The sequence below is a fragment of the Homalodisca vitripennis genome, chromosome 3 (assembly GCF_021130785.1).
Source record: "Homalodisca vitripennis isolate AUS2020 chromosome 3, UT_GWSS_2.1, whole genome shotgun sequence".
Lineage (NCBI taxonomy): Eukaryota > Metazoa > Arthropoda > Insecta > Hemiptera > Cicadellidae > Homalodisca > Homalodisca vitripennis.
Window position 1 is genome coordinate 163718695 of NC_060209.1, and position 27914 is coordinate 163746608.

Consider the following 27914-nt stretch of genomic DNA (forward strand, 5'->3'; position numbering starts at 1 on the left):
TTTAGTGGTGTTTGTGATTGGCATTTGTTGAACAAAGGTATCAACATAAATATGGAGTAATCAAAAAATTTACTGTCAGAAAAAATAATTAAAAAATTAAGTTTTTGAAAAGAAATGCATTTTTTATATAGAAGTGTATTACTTGTTCATTACGATAAATATTAGCATTAGATCTCAGTGTGCAATTTGCTTACTCCATTGCATACTCACTTTAAATGAATGCTGTGCAAACACAACATTTATACTGAAAAATCAAGATGCAACACTTAACTATTCTGTATGTAAATGGGAAAAATGTAGTTGAGATAAAGCTATTAGAAACCCTTAAACTACCCTATGTTACTGATTGTATTGTATCACTGAACGATAGCAAATGTTCAGAAAAATTGTCTTTCCTTATTACAGAATTTAGCTGTATTGGATGGAATTATTTCAACAGTTAATATATACAGTTTTAATCATAATTTATTATTGAATTCAAGTAAATCAAACTTTAATATTTTCCACAAAACAAAATAGACATAAAATTGAACCATTAATTATAGTAGGTAATGATATTATAAGACAAGAAAACTGTACAAAATTTCTAGGTCTAACTATAGATGAACACTTATCTTGGAATAATCATGTTCAGAATGTTTTAAACAAAATCTCATCTGGAATTTATGCCTTGCGTCGTATGTCAAATCTATCTGACTTCAATGTTTTGCAAAAAATTTATTATGCAATAATCCATTCACATCTAGCATATGGGATTAGTATATATGGTGCAACATCAAAACAAAATTTAGATAAAATATTAAAAAAGCAAAAGAAAGCAATTAGAGTTATACACTATTAAATCTATAGAGACACGATTCAGTAAAACATTTATTCTGTGAGCTTAAAATCCCTACCATATATAGTTTATATGTGACAGAAGTAATAAAATTCGTAAAAATAAATCCTGCTCAATCTCCAACACCTCGGCATGACTATAATACATGTAATAAAATTATCACTGACGAACACAATTTGACATTTTATGGAATGAAAACTGATTATATGGGGAAAAGATTTCTAAATTATTTACCTGAGGAAATTAAAAAATAAACTAATTATAACAAATTTGAAATAAAAGTTAAGGAGTATCTTACGAACAAAGCACTTTACTCTATTAATGAATTGGTAGATGAGGCCAGAAAATAATTGAGACATAGTTTTAATGCAATAAAAGTATAAAAAAATGTAAATATTAGTTTTAGGTTAGGTTTAGAAAATCATATTTTAGTATTAGTATTGACACTATTCATATACATTTAATGTATTGTATATTTTATGGAATAAAGATGATTTCTCTCTCTCTCTCTCTCTCTCTCTCTCTCTCTCTCTCTCTCTCTCTCTCTCCTCTCTCCTCTCCCTCTCTCCCTCTCCCTCCCTCCCTCCCCCTCTCCCCCTCTCCCTCCCTCCCTCCCTCCCTCCCTCCCTCTCTCTCTATAAATTGTTGTATTTTAACTTTTCAATTTTATATTATAAATATTTAGTGCTAGTTAAACTTGAATTTGAATGCCCATCCTATTTGTAGGGTTCTATTTTTAAATTAGAGCAAACCACTTGCTCTTATTTACTCCATACAGGACAATAGAACAAAAGTCTCTGATTTCTACTCTTTGTTGCTAAAACTATACTTTTGTTAAGTGAACAATCGTTGATTGTTCTGGTTGATCTGTTCTTTAACTGTTGAAGTTATGTTGACAGAAGTGAAAGCGGACTACCAGCTGCGATGGGTGCTAGACATAACGATAGCGTACCCTGAGGGGAAGCCTCTAGACTTGCCAACCATTATCACTGGCTGGAGAAAACCTTGTCAAACGTTCATGTTCTATAGACTCTACCCTGGATCTCAAGTACGTTAAACATTTCATCTATTCTGGAAAACCTGAAAGTGTATGATGTCCGTGAAATACTCATTCCTCGAAATTCTAGAAACAGAGTTCTCAAATTTTATGAATATGATATTTGAGTAAATTACCAGTTAGTATTTATAAACCTCTTACTTTATTACCTAATAATATCTATTATTCAATTAAAATACAGAAAATCCAAAAACAATTTTTCAAAATTTACTGACGATAGCTGTTTAAAATAATGTTTTTAGAGAAATATGTTACTTTATACATGTTATATTATATTATTATAACTGTTTTTACTTTTTTCATAAAATCGTTCAAACGTAAAAAGCTGGGTAATATTTTAATGGAGTTATTAATCATTATATATATGATTACAATCTGTGGAAAAAGGTGTTCTTTCTTTATACTGGCCTTATTTTTTAATTTTATAGTTTATCATGATGACATTTGGCATCATTAAAGTTTTTTCCCTCAAACTAAGAAAAATATAGGTAGTCATTATTTTCAGTTTTACTCAGTTGGCTGGAAATTATTCAGCATCAGGTAGAGTAGGGTGTTATCACATTTTTATTACCTCTCCCAGTTTAAAATTATTACAATTAACTCCATTAATGTTTTCCTGTTGTATCTAATAATACGATGAGTAGATTTTATGTTCAGCTGTAATCTTAAAATATTAGATATATTAATAGTATTGAATAGTATGTCATACAATATCTTTGTTATAACAGCTCTTCAATAGCTGCAAAGTTTGTTTCAAATAACTTGGCAGCATAACAAAAGCAGTTATGGTGTGATATTACTCAGAACATACTGAGTATCTACTCACAGAGTGACCTAAATTTTCTTAATAAATTTAATATTCACAACAGAAAATGAATCATTGATATATGGTTTTGATCCAGAAATCTAATGTGCAGTCTAGCCTGAAACAAAACCGTCAAGGTCGAAAAATCAAGGTGATTCTCACTGTTTTTTGACAGCGATGGAGTAGTCATTATGAGGATCAGACCATCACTAAAGATTACTACTTGTGTGTCTCTGACTTGTGTGAACCATAAAATCTCTGTATCTTTATGAGGAAAATGCTCCAGCGTATTCTTCCCACCTTGTTTCAGTACACAGCATTCCCATATTACATTAAGTTCCTTTCTTCTTTAATAAGGCACCGTGTAATTTCTGGTTCTTTCCTCACTTGAAGGTGTGTCTTTTAAAAATTCTGATTTGAGACTAGGAATGACATAATAGAGAACATCGGCTCAACTGAAGTCCATTCTGAAAGAGGCCTCCCCAAACTTGCTTCCCAAAGTGGCAGGAGCAATGAAATTAGTGTTTAGAGTCTCAAGGAGAATATTTTGATGAGATAACTCGTTGATGAATAACTAACCTTTTACTGAGTTAAGTTTAAATACTTATTGAACACATATTGTACGAAATGATACATTACAGTAAAATCCTGATCATGGGAACTTTGATTATCAGGAATACAGGTTGACAAGTAAGTGAAAACAGTTTCAGTAGCCTGGAATAAAGAAAAGAATACTCTGGGTACGAGCAACTCGAATATTATACTAAGAGTGCTCAGGATATTTATTGCAGAGGCTGTCAATGGAGGACAATACCTCAAGCATCGGGCTGATGTTTGTAAGAAAGAGCAATAACTCTCCACCTCACCACCATCCTACCTTTCACAAATTGCGTGCCCAAATATAACTGTACTGTCAGTAGATGAGTCGGAGTTCTTCCACCCCATGTAACCCCCAACGCTGCTAGTAGCAGTGAAACTTTGTTCTCCATTGCTGCTCAGTGCTTATCTTGCAATGACAAGTTCAGTATCTTTTCCTCTTGCCTCTGATATTTTCAATAACAAATAAGTTTATATTGGCTTTATTGAAAAAGTTCTGTAAAATGTTTCTTGTTGTATACACATTACAAAATATTATGTATAAATAGTGATGGTATAATTTAAGTATTCCTACGTTTATTTTCTGGAAGTACTTTGTATTTACATAAGCTTGTACTGTAGCATATTTTTGTTATCTAAATTGTATTCAACCCGTATTATTTTCAATAATAGAGGTTTTACTGTAGTAGAATATATTACTTCGCTATAAAATAACTTCTCCCATTCTTGTAAACCTCATTGTGTTCTGAACTGTTGGCTTACTTGATTGGAGACTGTTCTTAACGAATATTGTTTTATTTTTGTTTTCTACCCATTATATTTATCTCATGATTGTATTTCAAAATAAAATCAGTCATTACAAATTCGTTAATATCAATAATTTATAGATAATAGGTTTTGTGAGATCAAATAATGTCCTTTAAAAGTTTTTTATATTTTTATTTCTGTTTTTACTCTTGAACTATATTTTCCATTGATTTAATACAAGTTGGAGTGAGAATACGTAATGTGCAAGTAATTATTGTAATATTGTCCAGATCCCGACTGACACGGAGGAGTTGACCAAGTGGCTTATCACCCGATGGCAAGAAAAGGAACAGATCCTGTCTACGTTCTACAGCACAGGACAGATCCCTGTCTCAGAATACTGCTCCAGTCCTATTCCCCCGCAGACTGTCCTTCAGGACCCTCTCAGATTCTTCCTCCTTCACGTCTTCTTCCTCACTTCCTCCTATCTGCACTTCCGCATCTTTACATTCCTTCTCGCCACTATTTGGTAGAACCATGTGACTGCCAGTGCGGGTAATGTTAAGTTTCGCCAATGCAAATGAGGGCTCGTTTGGTTACCTTACTTATGCAAGTGATTGTGCGTCAGACATTTGTTGAAGACCCACCTGCTCGATACGCCTTGTACTATTAATGCAGAAACTGAAATCAAACATTCTATGATAATTTATACATTTATAAAGCTGTGTAGTTTTGTGCTTATGACTTGAAGTTTTGGGTTTTAAATATTTACAATTGAATTATATTGAGTTCTCTTAGAATCTCATTTTTATCACTTTATTCATCATCAAACTGGTTGCTACAATTGTAGTCAGAAAAATGTAATGGAATATCATTCTTATTGACTACACGTTTTTGTCTATTTAAATTGCACCTAAGTTTTACCGTTGTAGATATATTTTACCTTGTTAAAGCATCTCGCAAAAACATGCTCACCTAAGATCAAGACCTCACATAGTTTGTTGTTTGTGTTTTTTGTATTACCAGTAAACTTCAGCAATTGACACAAATTTCAATAAATTAAGAGTTTTTTTAATGTTTCTTGGTGAAATATAACTACAGTGATTAATATTAAATGTATAACTGAACTGGTAAATATAGCATTTAAATCGTAATTTTATATAATCAAGTTTGTTTTAAGTGTAAATGTAGTGGATAGTGATTTGTATACTGTAGTGAGGATCGTTGGGTTTTGAATATGGTTGTAATTCAGTATAATTTTGTATTTAATGTATATAAGTCATATTTTTTTTACAGAATTTGTTTTGTAAAAATATATATTTCTAGATAATGTACAGAGTATTTTTAACTAGTAATTCATTTTGAATTATTCCAATGTTTCTATATATTTCCTTTAGTTAATTTCACTTTCCATGAAATCTGTTTTCACATTATTTGTTTTTTATTGTTATTAATGTTTTACAAATTTATAAATTTCAATCATGCTTCCTCTTAGTAAGAGAATTATTTTTGTATTATGCCTATAGAGTTTAAATGTAGCTGTGTTCATTAGAGTGGACTTCCTATTTTTATTCTTGATGTGTAACTACTTTCTGAAACTAATATTTTCGTCAACGATGATTTAATTTTCTGATTGCTTTTTCCTGAAGAAAGAAAAATGTGTGCACTAACCAAAGTTATACATAGTAATGGGGGCTGTAAGAAATCTGGTTTTACGTTATTGAGGGAATTTTTTAATTGGATGTATTTACTTTGTGTTGTAGAGTTTAAAAGCCCACCAGTACAGTGAACTGTAATATGTATATAACCAACCACAACTATTGGGGTCGGTCACTGCAACTGAAGCTGAGGTCAGTAAGACACAAACAGTGAAACACATTTTTGGGACAAACAGTCCCTCGTGTAATAAGCATGTCTGTTGGTTATAAGAGCAAGATTAAAGTTGATTGCTCAAGTTTTGAATGAATCAAAATATAGGGAGTGAGTATAATATTACCTGAAATCACTTTCTGTAGATTTCTTATTAACGTCCTGTTTAACTGAAATGGGAGGAGACTCCAATGTGGGAAAATTGATTTTAGATTGGCAAATAAAATTAATGTTTTTATTAAACAGTTCCAATAAAACTTATGTACTTTTAACCATTCTGTCCCTAATTATGGTAACTTTAATTTCCAAAAAAACAATTGAAATGAGACCCATTAACATTTCAATGAAATAATAATGTATTGTGGGTGCCTAACATTATAATTATTGATTAAATTTATTAAGAGAGTTGGTGGCCTCACCGTTGGACTTGATCTGAGTTAAAGGGAACACAGTCTCAAATTCTACCCTCTGTGACCGTAGCTTTCATCACCAGTATTGTCGAACTTGTCCTTTACCTACTGTCCTCCTTATTCTGTTTGATAAGATCTTTTCACTGGCCAGTGGTCTAGAAAGAAATATGGAATAAGGCTTAGAAAGGGGATTTGCATACGCTTAAATAAGTAAAATATGTTGAAATAAAAATAAAACATTGTGTTGGCCATTTTTACTTGAAAGTTTCCAATTTAGGTGCCAGATACTGGGATTTTTTTAGATGGGTTTCCCCACTACCATTTTTGAAAAATTTGAGTATTTTTGGAAATTACTGAAAGCAATTTCAATTAATGTTATGGCCATTTCCTAAAACAATTTAAATAATTTGAATTATTTTTTTGGAAAGAAGAGGGTTTTGAAATTTCCCTGTTCCTAATTTATGTGATAAAGAATAGATCCCATCAAGTTCACATATTTAACAGTTTTTTATGGATGGCTTGAAAGGATAGAATTTCAGATCTTTGCCATTGTTTCATTGTTATATGTTACACACACTTATATACAACACAGTGTATACATAAATACTTGTTCTTGTAACAATGTCAAATGTCTGATGTCAAATGTCTGAAAGCTTTTCCAGTTCAGAGTTTCAAAATTGTATGTACATCCTTAACTTGCTTAAAACTGCACACTGTCAAACAAACAAAAATAATTGGAACTAACAATGAATAATAATCACTCTTGATTTATCCTAGGAATTTATATTTTGATATGGTTAGATACAAGGGTTAAATTTAAATTAACAGATCAAAAGCAAAAGCTCTTTCTTTAGGGTTTGATTTGGTCTCATTATATTGTCAGTAGATCGTAACAATCTGTTGGTATATATTTTGACTCTTAGTTTTATTTATCTAATATTGGAGGGGCATTGTGGGTAGGAAATTGAAGCTTGTTTGAAAGTGACTAGGTTAACATAATGTTAATATAATGTAGATTGTATAAGTTAGGTGATATTTTGCAGGTTGAATGAATAGATTGTGATATAATAATAAAATCTCAACTATGAAGATCAAAGGCCTTAATATTAAATTATTTAGTTATGTGCTTTTAATTTCTTTTGCATAATATTTATTTTAATAATTAACAATGATCAGCTGGGTGTTTTGATCAGCTGAGTCTATTTTGTTTTCGACGCAAGATATATAATTTTTATGAATATTACAATTTTTTAACTGAGAGGTGTCCTGAAATACAGCTCAAAACACAAGTCTTTTTATATGACTTAGTGTGACACGTATTCTTCAAAAAAATATAATTTAGTAGTTTTTTATTATTGAGTTTATTATAACACGTAAATACCTACTCTTAAAATTCCAAATATGTTTTTCCAATTTACTTTTAGTAATTAATACAAGTTTAAAAATTATATTTTAATAATACTGATTTCATTCTTCAAATTAAATTTTGGATTCTAACAAGTAATTTCTGTATACATTTGGAAATAACATTGGATAGCTGTAAATAAGATAAAATAAACGACTTAAAACATACATTATTTTTACATTCTTACTTGTTTACCATATCCGACAAACAACACCAGTTTATCATGTGGTATATGAGTAGTTTACTGGTAAATGGCCACTTCATTTTTCTCTCTGGATTTTGAAAGTGACAATCATTTTTCCTGACAACAGGTGTATCATTCATGCATAAGGCTGTCCAAGACGATTCAAAATTCAGTCTGTAAAAAGTAGTCTTATTACATGTAGTCTTGCATTACAAACTTGACTTTGAGTTTGTTCTTGACGATGGATGATTTGAAAGGATAATAGGATTTCAGAAATTTACCATCGTTATCAAAACCGTTTTAAGTCATTGATATGAGACTTATTATGGAAGAGATTTTAATGAAACTTGACATAGTGATTTAAAAGTTGATCCCAAGAACAAGACCTGATTTCAACCTAGTGTGGCCAGAGGTGCTAAGTTATCCCCACTCACCAAGGGTTATGGTAGCAGTGAATCAAATAGTTCTAAATCTCTCCCTCTCTGGGTAGTCAATGGATTTTATCCATATTTGGCATGTATATTCTTTGTCATATGTCCCAGAATATGTTTGTAGCAAAAGGTTTTCAACAACATGTTTCTGGAAATTTTATTTTTGACGAGACCAATCAGTGGATCATGACATGGTGATTCTCCCCCCCCCCCCCACCCCCCCCCCCCCCCACCCCCCCCCCCCCCCACCCCCCCCCCCCCCCACCCCCCCCCCCCCCCACCCCCCCCCCCCCCCACCCCCCATATTCATAGAGAAAAAGATTAAATAATAGAGTGGAAAGTTAATGTTAAAAATAAGCGAAAGACTTTATTGCGGTACAACCTTACGTTGTTGAACCCTCCCTACTTCACTAGAACTTTTATTATTTGAACATTGCTATGAATTAATATAACTTGATGAACAAAACGTGAATGTATCATGAGGTAAGATATTTAGAGAATGGTTTAATCTGTAGACTTTTAAATTTGGCATGCAACCCCAATTCAATATAGACGAGAATTGGTTCCATGGTAGTGTATCACCAACCATGGAATTAGGCTGACCATCATTCAAGCCTATCACTTGGTAGGCTGACACAATTCCTCTTTTGTCTGGCGGAGGATGTAACATTTTTCTGTATGATTGTCTGTCCGTCTGTCTAGAGGGACATCATGACTCACGATAATGAAAATGAGCTATACATTTGAAATTTTATGATAACTCAGTGTCAGTTGTCCAGCGAGCAATTTTCTGAGGGTTAAAAGCCCCCCTAGAGCTCATAAATAATATTTACTTTATAAAAACTATTTCAATGAGGCAACTAATACAGGGTGCCCACCCAAACTTGATAACAGTGATTAAGCCATGCATTTTGTTTACCATAGAAAACCCCTCTCATAAGCATTGCATTTTTGATACAAACCCTAAAAAACCCTATAACTTAGGAATAAATAAATCGATTAGAGACTGTCGCCTCCGTCTGTGGACGATGGACAATCGCTATCGCATGATAACAAGTATTACGCAATCAAAGGGGTAAATTACGAAGTTTGACTGAGGTTATCTACCAGATACTACCGATAATGTAGTTTAAAATGAGGGAAAGCAACGGCTGGTGGGTAATGACGTTTCCGGTCCAAATCACGTCATGATGTTTGTCTTAACCCGGTACTTAATAAATAGGTTTGGAACACAATTTTATTTTTCATCCCCTTATTTTATGGAAACGATTTCCTTATTAATACTGTTTTTATTATTCCTAAACTGTATTATGTGTCTCACCAATGAAAATATTAATTTGAGAGGTTGGCTGAAGGACCAGGTTGTCGCCTCACACTCACAAAATGCCAAACTCATGAGTCCAGATAATTGAGGACAGTCTCACAACTGGCTGGCTATCTTCTGATTTCCGTCTCTAAAATTAAGTATCGTTCCTATGAACATTATATAAATGACTTGTTTTTATGACGAAATTACAATTTCAGAGAATTATACTTTGTCTAGTATTATTACAGAGAAAGAAATCAAACATACTAATATACATATCTATGATATAGTTTTCAATTTGTATACGTCACACCCAAAGTAATTAACCCAGCTATTGTATATAATATCCAGTCTATATGTAAAAGCTTATTATTTTTATTAACGTGATTAATTAATGCTATATTTATCCAGCCATTATATATCATCTGAATGAAGTTGGCCATAAGTGATTAATCATGCTTTAATTATTACTTTATCGGTACTTTTTAATTATAAAGACACATGGTTTTTTACCGGTGGAAATGACAATGTACTATTAGTTTTGAGTATGTTTTGGTGTCTACATTGTTGTAAGGTAGCGGTAGCGCTTACACGATCTGAGTTTGAATTTAGGTACTGTCTCGAGGAAAACTTCTTTTACTCAGTGGGCTTCAGTGGTCTGTCCAAGGGCATTTCCAACCAGTACTCTCCAGTGCTCAGATCGCGTTAGATGATTTGGTGTGAAAAATACCGATCATTTTTGGCTTCATTATAAGATACTTTCAAGGCGTATCAAATAGTAAGAGTCCAAAACATAATTCCCTTCAACTTTATTTCCCATGTGTTCAAGTATAGTTTTCCTTTCCCAGTTTACGATTGATCTTGTCTCCTAAAATTATGCGCTATTTTTCCAACCTTCCTAACTGGTAAAATTAGGTGATGCAAGATTTTTATTGTCTTCTATAAACATTGGTTCTATTCAACTGAAAATCGAACCAACCATCTGCTTAAACCCTCCAGCCATTCTTTAGATTTTTTAAAACTAAGAGTGCGGAAATTTAAACCTTTATTAATTTTTACTTTTATTCAAAAGAAAATACTGTTATGTAACACGCACTAAATGATTGTTCAATCCATACACCAACAATCGACATGAGTTATTATAGGGTCACCTTTAAATCATGTCGTTGCCCGTCCGTCTGTGATAGAAGGTTCTAGAAACTTGAACTTTGGTAAATATGTTCTTGTTGGTTCAATGAAGAACCATATTGATTTTTGGATCAAAATTTCAAAGGGCAGTCCAGTCTATCCTGTTACTTGGCTGCGAGATAACCGTTGCTAGAAAGGTCAGAGACTTGAAACCTAACTTGGAATCTAGGTTCTTCTAGTTCCAAGGAACTTTATTGATTTACAGGTCAAAAGGACATTCCATCTATCTATGCCATAATTCTTTCACTAAGTTCTTTCAGGTACTTCGATACTCTGTTGTATTATTTTATTCTGTGTATTTATCAATAACTCATTGAATTTCTAAAAATACAATGAGAGTTGATAGTCTCTGTCTTCTCTCAATACTTTACTGTTTAATTCCCAGTGCTTATTATTGTTTAATTACAATAAACTCTATTCATACCTAATTATAATACTGATTGGTACAGTACCTCTCAAAAAGAATATCAAATCAAATCAAATTATTTCTTTATTGCTTTTAGACAATATATAACATTGTATAGCAGTCGTCATATATTCAAACAGCAAATACTCTACACACTCACACACAGTCAGACTTACATTTCACTCATTCACACTATCTTTGGATCCAATTTTTAAATTTTGGTAATTTAAGATATTTTTAGATATCCCAGCGACTCATAATAAACTCCTCTAGCCAATAAAATGCTTTTGATACCAACAGGCATTTGAGACGAGTTTTGAATTGGATTTGATTAGTTGCATTTTTTACACTTTCAGGGAGCTTGTTGATTAAGCCGACGCCAACCTGATGCGGTAAATGCTGAGATACCGCCAGTCTATGACTATGGACTCTAAAGTTGTCCCTGGCTCTAGTTTCATACTGATGAAAGTCCCTGCCCCGGACTAAAGTGCACTTCGATTGACAGTACAGGATCACATGAAACATATAGAGACAGGGCAATGTCAGCAAAACCTAGCTCCCTAAAAGAGTCCCTACACGAGTCTCTGTAATTCAACTTTGCAATAATTCTAATTGCCTTTTTTTGAAGCCTGAAAACGCGTTCCATCTTGTGTTTGGCACAGCCCCCCACAGTCTCAAGCCATACGCAAAGTACGGATATATGAGACCGAAATATGCCGTCATTAAGACTTCAGGGGAACAGTATTTAGCTAGGCTTCGCAAGGCAAATATGCCAGAAGTAATTCTAGCACATATATTGTTAACGTGGTCGTCCCAGGTCAGACCTTGATCAATGTACATCCCAGGAATTTCGTGGATCCAGTTTCCTCTAAAAGGACATCGTCCACAAATACAGCATGTTGCCTTGCAAATTCCCTTGGTCTTAGGCAGAAATTGATGATATTTGATTTTGATTGGTTCATTTTCAAATTCCTGTCAGTAAAATACTGAATGCATGAAGTCAGTTCCACAAATGATGTGATTTCCAAATCTTGTGTAGTTTTTCCTTTGAAGCAAAGAGTCGTGTCGTCGGCATACTGAATCAGATCACCATGCTGGATCACTGAGTTAAGTCTACAGACGTAAACCAAAAAAAGAATAGGCCCAAGAATAGAACCCTGAGGGACACCGTGGGCTATTTTAATTTTACTAGAGATGACATTCGAAATCTGCACGCATTGATCTCGATTCTTAAGATAAGAAGCAAGCCACGCGTTTGGCAGACCCCGAACGCCACATTTTTGTAACTGGTGCAACAGTGTTTCATGATGCACACAGTCAAATGCTTTGGATAGGTCAAGAAATATGCTGAGCACTTGTTCTCGCCTTTCCAAGCCATCAACAACATTGTTCAAAAGACTGTTTACAGCGTCAATTGTTGATCTTTTTTTCCTGAAGCCAAATTGTTCAGGATTTAGAATTTCATTGCTTTCTAGAAAGCTTTCAAGTCTTTCACAGAAAACCTTTTCAAAAATTTTTGCTGAAAACTGGAAGAATTGAAATTGGACGATAATTGCTGGTTTTGCAAGGATCGTCTTTTTTAAAAATCGGTATAACTTTAGCTGTTTTTAGTAGACATGGAAAAGTTGCAGATTCAAATGAAAAATTTATCAATTTTGTGAGTGGCCTCAAAATGTACCTAAAGCAAAGTTTGAGTAACCAAACTGACATCCCGTTAGCGTCATACGATTTCTTTGAATTCAACCCCTGTACGACACGAGCTAACTCCTCCATACACACAGGGGCCAGAGCCATGGATGCAACCGGTTCCCTAACACCAATTTCATGATATCGAGGTTCTGAAATTGACGAATCAGTTGAGGCCACAGAAGAAAAATAATTATTAAACTCGTTGGCAACCTGCAACTGATCATCAATTACGCGTTCATTAATTTTGATTGATATAGACTCAAGGTTTCGGTCCAAATTTGATTTTTGTGCCAATTCATTGATTATTTTCCATGCAGTTTTTAGAAAAGTTTTCACAATTTCTCAGGGCTCTATTGACGTCATGAGCTTTAGCAGCTTGAATGACTTTTCTATAGATCCTTCGATATGATCTGTAAAATGTTTTAAAATTTTTGTTTTGTGTTAAAAGCATAGTTAGTAGTTGGAGGTTAAAGCAGTTAAAACTGATACGATCCAAAATCAACCTCTTTACACAAGAGCTGTGAGCCAACTTTACTAATCACTCAACACAATTATTTCAATAACTAAGTAGTTCATAATTCATGTAAAATTTAGGTCTCTTAGTTTTTTCTGCTCACTGAAACAGGAACTCTTTGATACTGTATAGTAACAAAACAGTATTTTTTCATGATTCATTACCGTTTACTAATAATTTGGTGTACTACTCATGTTTGTTGTACTGATTTATGAAGAAGACATCACACTTCCTTGGCCATGTGAATTGGATTTTAACAATTATCAGTTTGAAGCAACTTGGGGGTACAAGCTTACTTTTGGTAACTTTTTATAGCTTATAACTACTTGTATCAGTCTCTATAACTCTATAATTGTGTAATGTTTAAATTACACAAAAACCTTCTTTCCCCAAAACTGCAGTTATCATTGGCAACTGTCAAAGAGAAAGAAAAATATTGCATGATATTTACATTTATGTGCTGGATCATACTGAATTTGGAAATATGGGTTGGTGGTTACATTTTAAATAAAATTGGTAATTATTTATATTGAAAGTACTTTTTAATGTAGGTTCCAATATAATAGAGTAATGGTGTGAAATTTTCATAAATCTTATGTTTATGTCACATCTTGAAATTTAGTTTGACATGTAGGAATTACAATTTTATCCATTATAATACGAAAGCGCTAAGCATATTTTGCTAGAGAAATACTAAATCAAATCAAATCAAAACATCCTTTAATAACATGTTCATTGAGAACAGAAATGGTGTCAATTATACATAGTCATAATTCAAGTCACATAGAGATACAAATTATACATTTGTAAATGAGTCAGTGAAATGTTTTAACAGATAAAGCGTTCTTTGGAATCGGTTTAGTCATGTTGAAGGAACTCGTTGATGGAGTAAAAATGGACGTTCGGCCAACCAGCTGTGAAGTCTTGATTTCAGCTTGCTTCCACTTCCTGTTCTTATGTCCCTTGGTAGACGGTTGAAGAATTTAGCACGTTTATATGTGGTTTTTTTCTCATATTGAGTGAGGCGATGTGCTGGGAGGTTGTAGAGGTTGGCATTACGTGTGCAGTAGGTGTGTAGATCCGATCCTCTTAAGAGATCTTCTCCATCCACGTACATCACAACTTCTTTGATGTAGAGTCCAACAATCGTTAAGATATTTAATGATTTAAATGCTTCCCTGCAGCTGTCAAGTCGTTGCAGTCCGGCTAAAGTTCTGACTGCCTTTTTTTGAATGACCAGGATTTTCTCGATGTTTTCTGCAGAAGCTGCACCCCAGACGGCAAGGCCATACCTTAAGTGTGTTTCGAAGAGTGCAAAATATGCAGTTCTTGCTGTTGCTAGGTCACTAATGGCCTTAATTTGTTTAATTGCATAGACACTAGTGTTTAATTTTTTACAAAGATTTTCTATGTGTGGGGTCCAGCATAACATGTTGTCTAGAGTTATGCCTAGAAATTTCACTTGGCTTTCCAAGGTGACGCCTGGTATCTGTGGTACATCTTCGTTTCGGTGCCCAAATCCAACTTGGTTAGTTTTTGTAGGGTTGACGACCAGGTCATTGTTATGGCAGTACTGATAGGCCATGTTAAGAGCTATGTATGCGGTAACGGCTAATTTATCAGTTGTTTTGTCATTTAGTAACAGTGTCGTATCATCCGCATACATGATGGTAAAACAGTGGTCCTGAAGAAGTTGGGGCATGTCATTAGTGAATAAAACGAAGAGGACTGGGCCCAGCACAGAGCCTTGAGGTACGCCACGGGTTACTGGCAATGTATTTGATTGCACATGTTTGGTAATACTAGCGTTTGGTAAAAAAATTTGAGTATTTATATATTTCCATGATTTTTGTTGTTTGGTCATAGACAAATAAAGGAGATTGACGAGAATATCTACCACCTTATAGATCAATAAAAAATCAACATATTACATGTGTTATAAGTAGTTTTGTTTATTATTTATGTATCTAAAATGTGTTTTTATTTTTGACATATTTTATTGTTAAAACAAAGACTTAATCTTAATGCCATGTTTTAAAGTTTTTATTTATATATTTTAATACCAGTATAAAGTTATATTTAAAAGCATATAACTCCTAAAAAAAATCACCTTTCTGTATTTATGTTTTTAAAAACTAACAAATTTCTAAAATATTTTTGGTTATGCACTAAACATATATTTTTATAGCTTTTTATGTTTAATACCTTTTGTGCTCAACTTTATTGACTAGCAGTAGCTCTGAATTAACCAATAGCAAAGCACTAAAAAACACTTGTAATACACATGTGTTTTAATTCATTGTGTTGTTCCAGACGCATGTTCCCTGTTGTAAAGATCAGTATCACAGGACTGGACCCCACGGCCATGTACTCTGTTCTCCTGGAGTTTGTACAAATAGAACAACACAGGTACACTATCATATTGATGCAAGCTAAATTGTTACGGAATATACAATTATCGATAGTTTGTTTTGTTTTCTTCTTTTTTTTGACTGTAAAAAGATCTTTTTAATGTTGTGTCTGAAATCTAGTTTTAGTTGAAAAAAATGAATAGGTACTCTAAATTCTAACATTTATTCTAAATTGAAAAAATTAAAAGGATTTATTTGAATTTTTCCTAAATTGTCACTAAGAAAAAAGCCTGCCAAATATTAAGTAGGAATACGTTTTAATAACATTTAATGACTGACAAATTACCATACCAATACTCTGGCTGTATTTAGGATTGAAGATCATAATCATCTCAGAGAAATCTTTTTGATACGTGATTTATTAGTCCTGTGTGCAATTATTACTTATCAATAAAACTCTTAAGTTCTGTCTAAAACTTATGTTACTGGTCATAAGCGATAACTTTCTTCTTCATAATATTATCACAGTACTATTCTGTCCACTTGGGTCACAAGCTATAAGCCTATGTAGCCAAGTTTCATAAATACTATTTATTAGATCAGTAGCAGAACCTATTGAAGGATCGGTGGATAGACAAGCAGAGACACATTTAGGCAGACCTTTCTGTAGGACCTATTTTCTGGAGAAAGTAAAATCTAAGCCCTTTACACTAAATAGTTATTGTTGCATCTATTTCCAAGAAATTGTACCTTTTTATGTTGGCAGTCTCCAAATTAGATTATAAAATTCACAAAAATAACATTCAAAACTCATGAACTAAGTAAAAAACCACTTTCAAACAGTTTAGTTTTGTCACCTACGGCTCCTTCTCTTTAAGACAAATGTTGCCTCTGGATGATGATTCAGTATCGTTACAGGTGGAAATACGTCAACGGTGAATGGGTTCCTGGAGGTAAAGCGGAAGTGGCACCTCCCAATCCCATCTACATCCATCCCGAGTCACCCAATTTTGGGGCTCACTGGATGAAGGAGTCTGTGTCCTTTGCCAAAGTCAAGCTTACCAACAAAACAAACGGAAATGGCCAAGTAAGCTTATAGCTGTTTCTTAAGCAATAATACATATTTTTTAATTGCAAAATTTTACTGCAGGCTACTTCTCAAACTAAGGCAAATGAACAAGGTTTCTTTTTAATTGTTTATTTTCACATTCAAATACAGGTTATAATGTAATGTAATCTATACATTATTGTCATTGCATTTGGAAAGATATGGTGAACATTTTACTATAAGAATACAAACAAATTAAAAAACTTTTTGGAAAAAAGAACAAAATAAACGTGCCATGGAAGTACCAATGATGAGCATATCATATAGTATATCCTTATTTTCTGGTTGCATTACTGAAGTTGAATATGTTTCTGAAGTTTGATGTTTTGCTTCTTTTAAAAAAAAAATTGGAAATTATTTTAGATAATTATATTGTTTTAAATGTAGTTTTTTCTTACAAATATTCAAATTTCATTAGATTCAGCAGTTTTAAATAAAATAAAGAATGCAAATTTATTCAGTAAAGCTATCATGATTTCTATGGACTAACTCCTTTTCTTCAAATTGCAATTTATAAATAATGATAATAATAATAAACGTTTTGAATTTTGCAAAAATTCAAACTTGGTAAATTTTACAAATTTTAAAGTTTTACTTTTACTACATAAAAATACATTAATTTAGTGGTTATTCTTTTGATATAAGTTTTTTCTACCTTTTTATCATAATAAACTTTACATATTAATTTTCCCTTTTTTCAAAGGACTAAACTTGGAATTTTAGTTCAACAACAAACTTTTTCATTTTACACACAAGATGTAGACATAAATAAAAAAAAAAAAAAATTATAACTATAATATAATGTCAAAGAAAATGTTCTTGTGAAAAAATAGTATCTAACATGATGAGGTATGTATGATAACTATGAAAATACATTTCCTTGTGAATAAAACAGTATCAAATGATGGACTATGTATTATAACTACATTTTTTATAAAGTTATTAAATATACCTTGTCAACTTCCAAAAATGCCTTGCCAGTAAAGAGCTTCACCATTGCCAGTTTTAGAGTAAAAAAGGTATGTATGTTTTAAATGATTTAAATTTTCAGATAATGCTGAACTCCCTGCACAAATATGAGCCTCGAGTCCACATCGTGAGGGTTGGCACAGACCAGCGTCGCGTCCTAACATACCCTTTTCCAGAGACTCAGTTCATTGCAGTCACAGCATACCAAAATGAGGAGGTAAGAGAGTAGGCATGTAGAGCATAAATAATAATAAACTATTTGTGAAACTTTACAACTCTTTGAACTGACATAATAAATTTAAACAATGGTATTTTGATCATGTTCTTAATTGACACAGTTCAGATATTTAATGCCTCTGACTGAATTAAGGTGTACAATCAGTTTTAAGTTATTTTTTATGGTCACAACCCATGAAAATAATTTCATTGGACAAAAGAAAAATAAAAAATGTTTTTTTTTCGTCATTCAAAAAGATAATTATTTCTGTATATAGAAGAAGTATCTTAAAGGGCTGTGATTACAAAATGTAAGAAAACTTTATCCAACGAAAAGCCAACTATACCACATTAAAATCCTTCAAATGGTTGGATTCCTCATATTGCTAGACATACAAAACGTTCTGTATCTATTATCTTTGTTGAAATTGAATATGACAGATTAAATTATGCTTCCAATGTCATGTGCTATACATTTCCTGTTGTCTGGCTGTCTTCAAAACAGCATTTCTCTCAAGTGTAGCACCTCAATACCAAATCATTAAAGCATTTCTATTATATCACAGTGTTTTGTGCAAAAAGTAAACTCATAAAGATCAACAACTAACTCTATTTTAATTAGGATTAGGATGTTAATAGCGTCATAAAATAAAGAATAGAATTGCTCTTATTAAAAGTGCAGTTAGTGAAAAAAGCTTTTCAATAATTTTCTGAAACAACAGTGGAAATTGAGCGACATAGATTCCAAGGGATGTGGTGCAATCTAGAGAATAGTGACATAAATATTGTAAACTGTCTGGAGATAAGGCAACTACAGGAGCCATCCATATATACATACAATGGGTCAATATAAAAATGTTTTACACTGTATATACAGAAGTTTTGATTGACTATTTTAATATTTTACTTACACTATATTAGATTGAATCAAGCAACTAACACAATATTAAACAATTGAACTTAGGTTTGGAAGTGTTTCATATAAAATACCTATTAAACTCTTTAAATTACGATTACAGGTGACGTCTTTGAAGATTAAGTATAATCCTTTTGCAAAAGCATTTCTGGATGCTAAAGAGAGACCAGACTCCAACCTGTACAGCAGAGACTACCTCCCTCCCCAACAGCCTCAGTACCCTCAGTGTGAGTAGTGAAATGTACATATACTATTTGACATAATATACAGGGTGTAAATTAAGTTCTGATAAACCTGGACATATTCCAAACGGATTAAGATATTGATGTACAACCTTCACCGTGCCTATTAAAATACGTACTGTTTTGGACTTTTTAGAGTGTAAAGATATTTCACTCCTCTTTTTCAAAGGGGGGGTTGAGAGAGCTCAATTTAAATTTTCAAATTGCAACCCCTATCTTGTGATATGTCATTTGAATGGTAAATCCAAAAGAAACGCAATGACATGGACAAAACATCTCTACGACGATTGTAGCTAAAGTTATGAGTAAACAACATCTTAAATAGAAACACAACGACATTAAGAAAACACCTCTACGCTGTTTCTAGCAAAAGTTATCAGGACTTAATTTACACCCTTAGTATGTAAGGGGTTGTTGCCCATAACTTTTGCTAGGATCGTCCTAGAGATGTTTTGTCCGTGTCATTGTGTTTCTTTTAAATTTACCTTCCAAATTACATGTCACAAGATAGGGGTTGCAATTTGAAAATTTAAAGTGACCCCCTCAACCTCCCTTTGTCAAGGGGTGAAATATTTGTTTTTTTTTTTCGCCACATCTAATGTTGACGTAATCACTTCTGAAGCTGTACTCTTTGCCAAATTCAGCTGTGTCATTTTAGGTTTATTTTATTAGTATCATGCAACTATATGTCTGGTTAGCGTCTTAAAACTTTGGATCACATTATTATGACTGTGAAAGTCTGTTGTAAGTACCATATATTGAAATTGTAGAATTTTATGTAGTTTGATTAGAGTAAAGTTGTTTTGCTTCCATAGAATAAATTAAAGATTTTCGTACACATATTTTCACATGAATTACAGGTGTATATAGTACTGATAGTTTACAATGAAACAAAATACAATGTAGATCGAATTTACATATGGTTAACACAAAAACATTTTACAGCAACAATATTATTATTGAAAGCAAGTTTAATGCCTTTTTAGTACCTATAGATAAAAAACATAAGATGTATACATGAGTTAAGTTAGTTAATTTACTATTTTCAGTCTTGTGTGAAAGGTTATTGGGTCAGTGCATTTGTACAGAATGCCAAACCTATCACATAAATTTCAATGTCTATATAATCTCATTTAAAGACAGGATCAGATGTTGTGAATAGCCACAGTAGCATTATACCATATAATTTTATTTGCCAACAGACAGCAGCACCTGGCTACTGCCCCAGCCAGCTGTTTACACTAGCAGCGAACGTCTGTGTCGCAATCAACGCAGTGCTCCTTATCCTCCCAGGTCCAGTGGTCGACCCTCCCCTCCCACCACACACAGTTTGGTATGCAACCTTCACTTATGTCCCATTTTCTGATACAGTACAATACACTAGTCTTGTTCAACTCAAGATATATCTCTGATGTGTTTCAGGAGTTTACAATACAGAGCCAGCGTGTTCGTCACCAGGACCTGTTTTTACCCCGAGTTACTCGTGGTCTAGTCAACCTTCCTTTGGTTGTGGAACAGTCAGTTGGTCTGCTTCCCACCACTCCCCCTCCCATGCAGCCTTCCCCCTCCACGTCTCCACCCACCACCACTACCTGGCATCCCTTCCCCTCCGAGCCTTACCCTCACTTCCAGCCTGAATACATTCCCCTGCAGCCTGATTATACTCACTTGGAGACTGTCACCGACACTGAGCGTGGGCCGGAGGTCGACATCGAACGGTACCGTAGAGACTCCTGGAGCCATCTGCCACCACCACCCACTCATGCTTCCTTATAGGATTTGTTTTTGTTGGTATTCTGAGCAAGTCCCAACACGTTGTTATATACACTTGCAATACTTGTTACTCCCATATGTCCCATTAGTGTGTGAGAAAATCATATTCATTCCAAACTACAGATGATTTTGAGTGAACCTAAATGTTTGTTTAGAACCACGTTTCTGAGCATTGTAAGGATTGAACAGGAAAACCTATTTAATACTTAATAGAGCTAAACTATATTTGATACTAAACACAATTATTAATTTGTTATGAATTGTTAAATAAATAACTCTCTGGAGACCACCAGCTGATGAATTTTTGTCACAGGCTGACACTAATGATGGTGTTGTAATGGTTTAAGAAGTCTTAACGGAGTGCTCTAGAATGTATAAGAATGAAACTGCCTTTGGCAATGTGTTGCCCATATAAGCCTAATGGTATCAGTTACATAATTATGGTAGTATTACTAAAACTAGCAATGACAAGGATATATTTCATAATGCTGGCCAGGAGAAAATTTAAAATCTAGAAGTTTCTATTTAACTTACTTTTAATAAAATCATTATAAAACTTTTAATTCAATTACAGTTTTATGACTTTGTGTAAAAAATGTGGATTCATAAAACGGCTGCTGTACAAGGCTAACACACACACACTTAGGGCTCTAGTGATTATAGTGATTTATTTTCTAATTTAAAAAACATCTATTGTAGTAAAATGAATATAAATTATGGTTCTTGGCACTTAATTAGAAAATAATAATTGTATGACACTCAATTTAAAATAGAATAGTTTTAATACCTACAATAAATGTACAAATCCTGTCTTTATAAGCACAAACTTCCCGTTTTCTAAATTATTTCTTTAAATCTCTGAAGCAGGTCAAGAGAGAAAAAAATGAGAAATATAACATTATTTGGAAAGCAAGTTTAGGTTCTGGAATCAGTTTGGTTCAGTATGAGGCAAACATATCATAAATAATTTAAGAGAATGTTGACAATTCTATTTAAATGTTTATGCCAAAACTAAAACTTACACTATTTATTTTAAATTAATTTCTGACAATACAATAGCAATGTCCTACAGAACCAACTTTCAATTCATAATTATTACTTAAAGAAGCTTCAACCAAATATAGCATTATGAATTGGAAATTCTACACCTTCTGTTAAATCAGTCCAGCGTGATATAGATAAAAATACATGTCATTAACTATAATTTCGGCATGATAATGCCATTATCATAAATTTCAACACATGTTTTTTTTTTAAATAAGTACCGTTTTGATATATTAAAAAAATCAAGTAAAATTGTAACAATTTTATTTTTATATGAAAACTGAAACTTTTATCTCCTTTTTTAAAACCACACAAACACAATTTACAAACATTAATATAAAAAATACACATATTTAAAAACTGGCCGAAGTTTAGGTAGATAACTGGGTGCACAGATACGTCCACGGATTGGCTGGAGCTGAACTGACCAGTCTGTATGCCCAGTTATCTATCTAAACTTTGACCAGTTTTTTAAACACGTGTGATTTACGTGTAGATGTTTGTGTAGACCCATTAGGATGATGAAAATGTTCCTAATTTTTTTTCTTTCACAGTGACTACCTTTTTCTGAAGAGTGTACTGAAGATAACGAAGGTAAAAGTAGGGAAAATATAAATTTTTTATAAATACAGTTTAAAAAATATATATATAGTATAGAAAATCATGACTTTGCAATGTTTAGTGACTCATAAACATGTAAAATCTTCTATTGTGATGAAACATGTAGATTTTATATGCATCACTCGTAGGACTGATATTTGACAGAAGGCTTACCTATTATTATTATTATTATTTGATAGGTTCTTAAACCTATTATTAGTTCAAATATAGCAATTCAGTAAAAGTTATTTCACATGTTTTTCTTGAGTGCAAAAGCACACTGAATGTACAGAATAAGTTTTTAAATGAATAAGGATGATATACTGATAATCCAACCTTAAATAATAACTTGTAGTTGTAATGCTCAGTTTGATGTGTTCTTAAGTTAATGACCATAAATGTACAATACTCATGTTCATTGCACAATGTGATTTGGCTCTAAGTGCCTTGACTTGTAGTGCCAATTTATATTATAAGAATTTTTTCTGCAAAGAATTCTAAGAGTAAATTAATTGTACATATAGTCCAACATTGTATTTAGGGATTTAATTTGTAAATAGATTATTATTTATTTTAGACTTAAAATAAAAATTTACAATTTCTCCGTTGTGAGTTCAATTATTTTACCGTCTATAATATTTTAGAATAATTTAAACACATTCCATTTCTACTTTAAAAATTAATGTTACAGCACCATTGAATACTTGAATACACAACCCTTTTAACATGGTTTGTACTGACAAAGGTCGGTATTGACCGACTTATGACCCCATTATGTAGTTTAAACGTTCATATAATGCACAACGTTTAAACTGTGTCTTGTGGCCAGTTCTTGTATTATTTTAATTAAGTAGCATTTTTTTTAAACAAGAAACACATGTTCATACTGTTTTTTTTAATGTAGTTTTATTATTTTGTTGAATATTGTCAATGTTCAGGCCTCTCTCAGTTGATTTTAGCCATGGTGTTGTGAGTAAACAAAGCAATGAGTGGTTCTTCTTTAAGGGCCCCATACACCTGCGAGTCTGGCTCGCGAGCCAGACCCGCTGATTATTCACCATACACCTACGTATCTTGCTCGCCCAGTTGCAAACATGAGTTTTTCGAAGAAAGTTGCAGCTGCGGTCATAGTGTTTAGATGAGCTAGGTGTATTGTATGAGCTATGTAAGAAGAAACGGAAGAAAAGGGTAATGTGGTCAAAGAATTGGTTAATAAATAGAAAGAGATTTAGTCACATGAATTTATTGAATTTTGTTAGGAATGATAGTCGCCAAGACTATCAGAACTAATTCAGGATGTAAGCTGAAAGTTTTAACATGTCATTGAACAAGGTTAAACCGCTTGTAACACAAAAAGACGCTATACTGCGAAACGCGATATCACCAGAGGAACGCCTCACTGCTACTCTCCGTTTTCTGGCAACCGGTCTACATAATAAATGCTATCGGCAAATTTCGATACTCTTCAATAAATGTTGTTAAAAAATCAGGGCTCATAAATAACTTGGAGTCAGCCATGTTAACTCAAAACAAACAAAACACCTTATCCTTGGCGGAACGAGTGGTGCGTAACGTTTGGCCTACAGTAGTGAAAACGGAATGAACAGATTTTTCGATGGTGGGGGCACGAGTCCGAGCCGTAATGCGCCATACACTGGCGAACTGATACTCGAGCCGAGCCGCACGGCAAGCAGTGGCGGATCCGGCTCGGCTCGCCTGAATTTGACTCGGCTCGGCTCTTTATTGTCCATACACTGACGGATTTGGTCCATTTCTAGGCGAGTCGAGCCAGGTTTGCGAGCCAGACTCGCAGGTGTATGGGGCCCTTTACCAGGACTTACTTGTGGATTCTTTACATTAGTAACATTGATATATCTTTACTAACTTTTTGATACTGTGATGTTGAGATAGCAAAATTGAACATTGGTTGAAACTATGTTTCTTTCTTATCTGACATTAAAAAATAAATTAAGCGTTCAAAAATAATTACAAAATAAAAGTATATTATAGATTTATTTTAAGTTTCAATATGAGTATCTAAGTGAAACATTATGAAGTTCAGACCAAAATTAGCTAAGCTATTGAGGCTTTAAATAAGTTTTTTTTTATACAAAATTTCTTCATAAAAGTAGGGGTCACCACCAGGGGCAAACCCAGACTTTTGGTTTGGGACTTCCCCATTAAATGTATTAATTTTAAGTCTTGTATGAATAGTGATACAGTTGCAGGACTTAATCGTTACATTAAAGAGTAAGGTCAGTTATCTAGAACAAGTAATAAGTGGTTTGGGTTTTATACCATTACAATTATAATATATTATACTACTAATTACATTATAACATAACATGTATTACATTACAACTGGATTATTAATATTAAATTTTTTAAAGAAAAAAAATACTATTTTGATTTTCAAAGTTTTAAATTTAATTGGAACAAAAGTATAAGCACAAACTATGGATTTACAAAACAAAATCCAGACTTCTATTTGATTTTTTTAGAACTGAAACTACCTCTGAACTGGTCTCTTCAATTTCTTTGTGAATATGCAATGCTGTTAGTCCAGTCAGTCTATTTGTACCCATAGCATTCCTAAGGTATGTCTTTAGCCGACATAATGTAGAGAATGACCTCTCAGCAGTACTTGTAGTCACAGGGACGTTACACAACATTTTATTTTGTATTTTGTATCTGCTTTTGATACATTTGCTAATAGCATTAAGTGCTCAAAACCCTTTAATATGTTTTTATGCTTGATGAATCGAGATTCCAATGAAATAATTAGTCAACCCTAGGGATAAAAACAGATCGATTGTTGTAAACTTCTGGCATTTCTGTTGGTGTGTTGCTCCGTCCTGTTCAGTTGTCTTGAGTTTGCCAGCTGTACGAGGCATAGAAATTAAGTAACCAAATTGGTTCCTTATGTATGTAACCAAATAAGTAACCAAAGGTGCGGCAATTTGGGTAGTCTTCAAAAATTGAATGGAATTCTTTATCTGCGTTTCCTCTTACGGACTTCAAGCTTCCAAGTACAGTTTCAATGTGTGTAATTACAGATGATAAATCCAAATCAATTCCTTGCAGCTTTTTGCTTAAGTTTATAGTGTAACCAAGAAGTTTATCTGATGCAAAGAGAGAAATTATAATTCAACTTGGTGCAAGTAGTTTACTAGCACTAAAGCTCCCAAAGAAGACTGTCTATTGTTCCAGTTTGTAATTTCTTCTAATGCTACTTTAATGGGTTTTAGAAGTTCTTTCATACAAAAACAGCATCATGCCTCTGTACCCATCTTGTTGGACAAAGCTGCAGAAGCTTTTCCTGGTTGGTTTCAAGATTTATCTCTGATTCAATGCACTTTTGTAAAATGCCTTGTCGTTTACGAGTGTTGAAAAAAATTATACAACTTCTCTACTATTCCGAAACAGTTTCTGATAGAACTTCAGATGCATTTGACAACACCAGGTTAAGGCTATGAAAAGCGTAATGCACATTATTGCTGTTGGGTAGCTTCTTGGATGAAATCTAGGTGCAATTTAACCTCCCATTCATGGCAGCAGCTCTATCGTACCCCTGGCCATGTAAGTTTTTGACATCTATATTACTGTCTTCAAGACCTTTAATTAAAGTTTATGCTAACTCACTACCCACAGCAGAAGTTAGAGGCATAAACTTCAAAAATTGGTCACAAAAATGATAGTTGTTTTGAGAATTCAATGTCACATAAAATAGAAAGAATGAAAACTGTTCAACTGTTGAAACGCCAGGGGTTTTATAAGCGAGGACCCTAAAAAACTTAGACTTAATTTGCTATTTTTTCACTTATAACTTGGTTGCAAGCATCGATAACTTAATTTTGTAAATTCCAACTTATATATGATGCATTCCTGCTACATGACTCAAAATAAGTTGTTAAATGTTGCTCTCCTCCTTCAATTCTGGCTCTGAGCAAAGCTCTAAGGTTTCCCCATTTTCAATTGGTTTACAATTGATTTGAAATTCACCATAATCTCTATGGCCCCTAAAGGCAATATTTTACCTATCACACAAAATAATAGTATCTATTATTAGAGTTACTCTTTAAATATTATTTTTGGCTTGAATGTCTTTTCCTCTATCTACAGATTTGTCAATTGGTTTTATTTGGTTGACCATAACTCTTTTAAAGTTAGCCACACTTACGCATGAATCTTTACGATACTCCAAGTTTGCATGTTTTTCAAACTCTTCTAGTTACAATAATCTTCATGTTGGCCCAATATGTTGAGCATTACTCTTACACACTTCTTTGTTTTGAGAAAAGCAAACAATTTATGTAGTATGCAGAATCTTCAATTCCAGAATATGGAAGCCAAGAATATTTTTTTTATAGCATAAAAACAAAAATTTCCATTGTTGATTCCCGTATGATTTGTAAGGAAAATTGAAATGACAGAAGAACCCATTTGGGATTTAAAACTTCTCATTATTCGTCAATCTTTGTTTTAATATAAAAAATTGCTCATGTCTTTTTTATTTAAATTAGCCTCAGGCCTGCTTAAATTTGCTTCAGAGCCCTCCTCCAACGTAACATTAGGCTTTTTTGTAGACAGCTCTTTATTGGGAAAATATCACCGCACTTGCCAACCACATCACTTACCTCATATTTATGGTATTTCAACAGTTTAAAATAGTTTTGTATACTCGCTTTACTTTTATCATTCATCACTAACAGTATAAACACAACTTGACAACACTATAACCTTCGCTATGCTTAACAAACAGCAAAAGCGCTAGTGGCCAATCGCAAACTTGAACGCAACTAGTGAGCGTTGTAGCAACTAGGCATGGCGAAAACAAAACACACTACACAGTCACATTAGAACTGGAAGGCTGTTCTGCTGTTTGCATAGGTCAATGCTTAAGCTCATTGACTCAAGTAGTGTTGTTAACTTCAGTGTTATAAATAGGTCTAACAAGTAACAATCATTTTATTTGAAAGAAATGGGAAATGTACCTACACTATTTAACCTATATAAAACCCATATTGTGCAGTCAAATTGCTAGAAAAATATCAATAATACTGACCTCAGGTCGTTGGGGGTGGGGGGAGGCTTAAGCTCCCCCACCCCGGGTGCGCCACTGGTCACCACACGAAAAAAACAACCATGTCAAAGGACTGATAATAGACACACGCAACAAGTACCAGTACACATATTGCAATATGTTTTCCAAATTTTGTGGAAAATTGTATAAAATAAAAATGACAACA

At 33.2% G+C, this 27914-nt stretch overlaps 2 protein-coding genes across 4 annotated transcripts in view; both read left to right on the forward strand.

Moving 5' to 3' along the window:
- The window catches only part of LOC124357732 (acyl-CoA:lysophosphatidylglycerol acyltransferase 1-like), a 79270-nt gene extending 71375 nt beyond the window's left edge, over nt 1-7895 (forward strand). For all 3 annotated transcript variants that reach the window (XM_046809742.1, XM_046809745.1, XM_046809743.1), the window contains 2 exons: nt 1738-1886; nt 4335-7895. In XM_046809742.1, coding sequence (XP_046665698.1) covers nt 1738-1886; nt 4335-4577 — 392 coding nt within the window. In that variant the 3' untranslated portion in view covers nt 4578-7895. The remainder of the gene's footprint in view (nt 1-1737; nt 1887-4334) is intronic.
- Nucleotides 7896-8821: 926 nt separating this feature from the next.
- LOC124358436 (T-related protein-like) lies at nt 8822-21024 on the forward strand. Its single transcript, XM_046810733.1, has 7 exons — nt 8822-8826; nt 15760-15855; nt 16716-16884; nt 17957-18091; nt 19110-19233; nt 20451-20581; nt 20671-21024. The coding sequence occupies exons 1-7, from the start codon at nt 8822-8824 to the stop codon at nt 21022-21024; spliced, it is 1014 nt and encodes a 337-aa protein (XP_046666689.1).
- Nucleotides 21025-27914: the final 6890 nt, after the last annotated feature.